This window comes from Nicotiana tabacum, chromosome 3 (genome assembly GCF_000715075.1).
Source record: "Nicotiana tabacum cultivar K326 chromosome 3, ASM71507v2, whole genome shotgun sequence".
NCBI classification, from domain to species: domain Eukaryota; kingdom Viridiplantae; phylum Streptophyta; class Magnoliopsida; order Solanales; family Solanaceae; genus Nicotiana; species Nicotiana tabacum.
This window is the reverse complement of record NC_134082.1, coordinates 166052423-166059104: the sequence shown is the minus strand read 5'-3', so window position 1 is coordinate 166059104 and position 6682 is coordinate 166052423. Positions and strand designations below refer to the sequence as shown.

The 6682-nt window shown below is 38.8% G+C and overlaps 1 protein-coding gene across 1 annotated transcript; it reads right to left on the bottom strand.

Moving 5' to 3' along the window:
- Positions 1-588: 588 nt before the first annotated feature.
- Positions 589-2917, bottom strand: LOC142177940 (uncharacterized). The gene is made up of 4 exons (XM_075247015.1): positions 2257-2917; positions 1609-2156; positions 1316-1367; positions 589-1010 (listed from the first exon to the last, which is right to left on the bottom strand). The coding sequence occupies exons 1-4, from the start codon at positions 2915-2917 to the stop codon at positions 589-591; spliced, it is 1683 nt and encodes a 560-aa protein (XP_075103116.1).
- Between the last annotated feature and the right edge of the window lie 3765 nt (positions 2918-6682).

Below are 6682 nucleotides of genomic sequence, written 5' to 3'. Positions count from 1 at the left end.
AGGAGGGAGTCTCGTTGAATAGCTCATGAACACTTTCTTCCACATATTCTGTCCTTTTGTTGTGGACCTTGTAGGCTTTGCTTTGAGAGGAATATCCCAGAAATATTCCTTCATTGCTTTTTGCATCAAACTTCCCAAGCTGGTCCTTCCCGTTGCTTAGAACATTGCGTTTACATCCAAAGGTTCTCAGATGAGTAATCTTTGGTTTTCTTTCATTGAGCAGCTCATAAGGGGTTTTGTTTTAGAGAGGACCTGATTATACACCTGTTCTCCAAGTAGCAAGCAATGTTTATTGCTTATGCCCCGAGATTTTTGGCGATTCCACTGTCAATGAGCTTGTCCGTGCCATGTCCTCCAGAGTTCTATTCTTTTTTTCAACAACACCATCTTGTCGTGGAGTCCTTGGTGCTTCTATTCCATCTTTACTTGAATCTTACTTGACAAAGGCCACAAATACCTCAAAAGCCTCATCCTTTGTTCTAAGAGCCAGTGACCAGGTGAATCTTGAATTTTGGCACACCATGAACCAGGTCCCTCTAAATCCGTTAATTCAGAGGTGAGAAACTTGCATGCCCCAATCTTTTTATGTCAATGTTCTACATCATTAACAACTGCCTTCAAGCAACTCATAGCACCCGCTTGTAGAGATTCAATGTTAGCAACGTAGATGTTCTTGTATCTTTTGGCTACTAAAACAATTTTGCCAATTACTAGATTGGTACTTGTGCACACTTTTAATTCGAACTCTACCTTGTTCCCTTTATCACAAATTTGAGAAATGCTCAAGATACAGTGCTTCAGGCCCTCCGCATAGTACACGTTCTCAATTGAGTGTGAAAGAGACTTTCCAACTTTTCCAATACCGAGAATGTACCCCGTTTTCATTTCCACAGGATACATTCCTCTCCCTGCAGGGCTTTCAGTGAGAGAAAATTCATGGTTTTTCCAATCATGGACTTTTAGCATCCACTGTCCATGAACCATTGCAGTCCGCTTCCTCTCACTGTTCCCTGCACATATAGATTATGGGTTAGATTTAGGAACTCAAACTAGTTTGGGTCCCTTGTTATTAGAAAAGGGATGAATGAGAGCTTTTCTAGTCCATGTAGGCAATATTCGTTTCTTGCGAGTGGTACCTGGTCCCTATTTAACAGTCACTTTCTTAGTAAACAATTTGTTTTTCTGAACAGATTGAACCCTGGCCTGGTAATTTTTCTTGAAGTGCCCATTGTTCCCACAATGGGTACAAAGCTAGTTATCGGGAACTGTGACGTACTTGTTGTGAGGCTTGTAAGGATTTTTCTCCTTTTGAAACCTGATTCTCTGCCTGTTTCCACTATTGTTGAAGTACATGGCATTGACAACATCTGAGGACCAAGTCCACTTGAGAGATTTCTCAAGATCAATTTTTACTTTTCTCAATTCATCTTGAAGCTGCCTATTTTTCTCGAGTTCACCAGATAGACTAGTTCTATGGTCCCTTAAATCCACAACCACTACCATCAGGTCATCTCTCTCATTTTCTACACTCTTTATTTTTTCATTCAATGCTTCCTTTTCATTTTCAAGATTAGCTATGGTCTTATTTAGATCAACTACACAAACTACCAGATCATCTCTAGATTGTTCAACATCTCCTAACTCTATGGTCAGGGCCTCCTTATCATTTTCAAGACTACAAAATGCATCAATTAAAACATTTGCTAGAGATATCAATTTCTTAGAAGAATAGGACTTCAGATTTCTCTGAACATCCCTGAAATTTACCTCATCATTTTCATCCTCTTTATCGCCATCAGACTGAGCCATCAATGCAAACAATGAGTCATATTCCTTTGCTTCAGCTTCTACTGCCATCATGGAGCTGTTTTCTACATCTGGTTCCCTTTCTGATTCACTAGAGGAGTCTCCCCAAGCAGCAAGAGCTTGCTTCACGATATTGTCAGCTACACTTTTTTGACTGAATCGTTTGTCAGGAACCGAGTTCCTTTTTGCTGCTTTGTCAGAGTTTTGTTTGTAATGTTCCTTTTTCCGATGGGCAGTCTTTGATGAAATGCCCTGGTTTTCCGCACTTGTGACAGAGATCATTGCTCCTTGACTTACTTGAGCTACCGCTTTTTGGTATACTACCATTTCTTCGGACCATCTTTTGAAACCTTTTAGTAAGATAGGCCATATTACTATCTTCTTCACTTGAGTCACTATTTACAACCTTGAGTACCAGGTTCTTCTCCTTCTTTGGTTCTCTCCTTTCACTGTCTTTCTTTTTTTTCATCTCGTATGTCTTCAAATTTCCAATCAACTCATCCATGGTTAGAGTTTGTAAATCTTTAGCTTCAATGATCGCATTCACCTTACTCTCCCAAAAGCCGGGTAGAGCACTGAGAATCTTCCTTACAAGCTTGTTTCTGGGAATAACATCTCCAAGTAAAAGAAGCTCATTTATGATAGATGTGAATCTAGTGTGTATATCTTGTATAAACTCATCATCCTTCATCCTGAAGAGCTCATACTCGGTGGTAAGTATATCAATCTTGGACTGTTTAACCTGAATAGTTCCTTCGTGTGTGGTTTGTAATGTTTTCCATATTTCCTTGGTAGAATCACAAGTTGAGATTCTGTTGTACTCATTAGGTCCTATACCACATACCAAGATTTTCTTGGCACGATAGTTCTTTTCTACTGCTTTTCTGTCAATATCACTGTACTCTTTTATGTTTTTCCACACCATTGGTCTAGTTTCTCCAAGTTTATTCATAGGAACATGTGGACCATCACAAATGACGTCACATAGCTCTGAGTCTTCTGCCATTATAAAATCATGCATACGAGTCTTCCACCACTCGTAGTACAGACCATTGAATCTAGGAGGTCTGTAGGTAGATTGACCTTCTTCAAAATTTGGTGGAGCAGCCATTCAGATCCTTCCCAGGTGCTATCCCGATAGGAGGGACCTGCTCTGATACCAATTGTAACTTTATATGGATCCACCAAACTATAGAGTACCTGGTCCTCTATGAGTTTCCACAGAGAATACTAATGGAACAGTAAGTAAATGAGACACGAGATTTTTACGTGGAAAAATCCCACTCAAGGGGACAAAAACCACGACCTATACTTGTAGGCTTTCAACTTCACTAACTTGCAACCACTATTACAAGTCACTTTGTAATGACTCTATTACAAAGACTTCAACTTAACTAACTTGTGATACACTTACCGCAAGCCACTTTATTACTCACTAGTTACAAAGACTTTAACTTATGACTAACTCTAGTTACAACACAAACTTAGAAAGTTTATGATTTTGAGTTTCCTAAAACATAGCTTCTAAGAAAGCAAGATAGGAGTTACAATGAAGAACAAATAACAAGATTACAACTCAACTATGGATACACATAGACTCATTGTGGAACCGATTCTTAGTGGAGTTGTCCTCTTATTCTTGACACACTTATGACTTCAATGCTGGATCAAATCTGTAATGCTTGAGAGAATATCACTAAATGCTCAAGTGAATATCTTGTGTCTTGCACCATGTTGTTATACTAACAATGACCTACTAAGGATGATGTCAATTCTTAGTTGGTACACGCCTCTTCCCAGTAGGAAGTGACTGTTGCACTGTCTGTTGAACTGTCGCATGTACAGTTGTAGGCAGTTACTTTCTGCAGTTGCTTTCCAGCTGTATTGTTGACTTGTATCTCTGTCAGAGAAACACCAGGGGATCAGGTCCTTGACTTGTTTCTCTATTTTCTACGCTTGCAGCAGTTCACATTAGCTGGAGTCCAGGCTGGAATCCGTTCATTTATAATGTGTACCTAGTGTGTTAGGTTCCCTATCTAGTTCTTGACAGTAAGTTTGTTAGATCATCAAAACATAAGGCAAAGACATTGAAAACCCATCAAGACTTGTCTGCAAAATTTGGCTTTATTCTGGGTTGATTGATAGGTTTCCACGCGAGTTTTGAAAGTTGGAAGATTTGAAAGTTCATAAGTTCGATTCATGGTGTGATTTATAGTTTTGATGTTGTTTGATATGATTTGAGACCTCGAGCAAGTCCATGTTAGGTTATGAAACTTGTTGGTATGTTTACATGGGGTCTAGGGGCCTCGGGTGTATTTTGGGGGGAGGGGCTATGGGCCATTTTCTTCTATTTTTGGACTACGATTTTCTATCATCTGGTTTTCTTCATCGTGTTCGCGTCATTTCCCTCACGATCGCGTTGTGTTATTTTGGAGGAGGAATCATTTGTTCTTCGCATTCACGAGCCAGCATCCGCGATCGCGAATGTGTGCCTTTCTCTTCTTCGCATTCGCAACTCCACCTTCGCGTTTGCGTAGTGCAAACCAGGCCCTGGGCACTGGTGGTCATTTACATTTCGCGTTCACCTGTTCCCTTACGCGTTCGTGTAGGTTCTTGTCCCTTGTTCTTCGCGTTCGTGTCCCTTTGCTCGTGTTCGTGAAGGGTCTTCTAGAAGCCTTCACTTTTTCTTCTTCACGAATGCGATCATCCTTCCACGTTCGCGGTACTTTAAGACCTGGGCAGAATAAATAGTACTCTATTCTGAAGGTTTGCCATTTTCACCATTTTTGGAGTTCTAGAGCTCGGTTTTGAGATATTCTTGGTGGATTTTTCAAGCAAAACGATTGGGTAAGTGTTCTTTACCTAAAATGTATTATATTCCATGATTTTATCTTTATTTTTATCATGTAATTAGTGTTTTGAGTTGAGGAAATATGGGGATTTTTAAGAAAACTTTCAAAATAGAAAATGATGATTTGAGGGGAAAATAGTGTTGGAATTTGATAATTTTAGTATGGTTGAACTCATATCAGAATGAGTGTTCAGGTTTTATAAAATTTATCGGGTTCCGAGGTGCGGGCTCGGGGGTCGATTTTTGGGGTAATTTTTGAATTTTCACAAAGATTGAGGCTTTATGACTCGGAATAGTTTCTTATGAGTTTTATTTATGCTTTGAAGTTATTTTAGCTAGATTTGAGTCGTCCGAATGTCACTTTACCCGAGAAGTTCATTTTAAAGTATCAATCGGTCTTCTTGGAGGTAAGTATCTTGCCTAACTTCGTGTGGGGGAACTACCCCTTAGGATTTGAGTCTCTATGCTAATTGTAGTCCGTGTACGCGAGGTGACGAGTACGTTCTCGGACTTGTTTGTGGAAAGTTGGCATTTTAGGGTTCTTAGGTCCTTGTATTTACTGAATATGCAGTTGTTTTGTTATGAATACGTTCTTAATTACTAGTTTCACCTCTACCTACTTCAGTTAGAATTAATTACTTCATGATCCACTCTTATTGCTTATTTGATTCATATGTGCCTTAACTGAAATTGTTATCTCTTCTATTTCCATGTTATCTTTCCCTGAACTGCTTATATTTATTTGAAGTTATAATTATCTTTTTTGTAATTCTTCATCCTTAATTGACGCTTTGATTATCTTTCCACTGCTTATCCTTAATTGAATTGTTGTGTCTCTTTCGTAATTTGCCCAACCTTAAAAGAAGTTTAGATTTCCTATATCCTAGTTGACTTGTCCGTATTTGAAATTATTCGACTTGTGTTAGCTCCCTTATTGTTGAACCGTACATTACAGGCCATTGTTATATATTATTTCTTTCCTTATTGAGTTGTTCTTATTATGACTAGCATTCCCTATTGTGGCTACTCCTTGTGAACTAGTTTTTCTGTTTCTTTGATTATGGAGTTTCTGAGTTGATTTATTTACCGTACCTTTGTATTATCGTCATTGTTGCTGTTGTACTTGTTGTTGTGATGCACGAGGTTTCTACCATGCGGTTGTTATTGTGATGCATGAGGTTTCTGACGTGCGATTGTTGTTATGGGATTGCACGAGGTTTCTGTCGTGTTAGTGTTACTTTTGGTATTTGCACATACGACATGACGAGGCGGGATATATATATAAAGGGTTGCATATGTGGCGAGACAAGGTGGAAATATTATTATGCACGTGTGGCGAGACAAAGCGGGTACTTACTTTATTATTGCACACGTGGAGAGACAAGGCGTGTTATGTCATGGATTGATTTGTGATGACTTTTGATGTCCTGGGGGAATTCTTGTTATTGATATTTTTGTAGTGGTGTACTTACCTATGTGAGTTCTATTTTGTAGAAAAATTGTGGAAAATATTTTACGTGTTGTCCATTCCTTTTCCTACACTTACTAGCTGGCATGAACTATGTTAGGACACTTGCACAGGCATATACGTAGTTAATCACTCTTATCGGTTAAGAAAACAGACCTTGATATTATTGATCATTTCTACACACCCTCGTTTGATTTTATTGGCATGTGTGTCTTCCGTGCAGTTGTTGGTTGTAATGAGGGCACAAGGTGCCAAGTGTTTTGAGCTATGAATGATTGAGGTTTGGGACCTCGTGAAGGTTACTAGCTAAATCCTGATGCAAAAGTGGTTATTTTTATCTGGTTGCTACCTGCCTTTCCTTTTAGTCATGTTCACCGGGTTTAGATTGTGTTCAACTTACCCTACTGTGTCATTACTACGGTGTTCCGCTGTTAGTTGTTGTTTCCCTTTCTTACTACAAATTTATGTATTGTTATTATTGTCATTATGCGTAGTCATTATATAGATATTGTACTTTGTTATTTTCTACACTTATATTTGTTCAGGTTATTTAGTCC

Coding starts and splice junctions, on each gene's coding strand:
- LOC142177940 (XM_075247015.1), bottom strand. CDS start 2,917: ATGGCTGCTCCACCAAATTTTGAAGAAGGTCAATCTACCTACAGACCT. Junction 2,157..2,256: donor GATGAAAAAAAAGAAAGACA/GTGAAAGGAGAG, acceptor TCTTACTAAAAG/GTTTCAAAAGATGGTCCGAA. Junction 1,011..1,315: donor GGAAACAGGCAGAGAATCAG/GTTTCAAAAGGA, acceptor CTATATGTGCAG/GGAACAGTGAGAGGAAGCGG.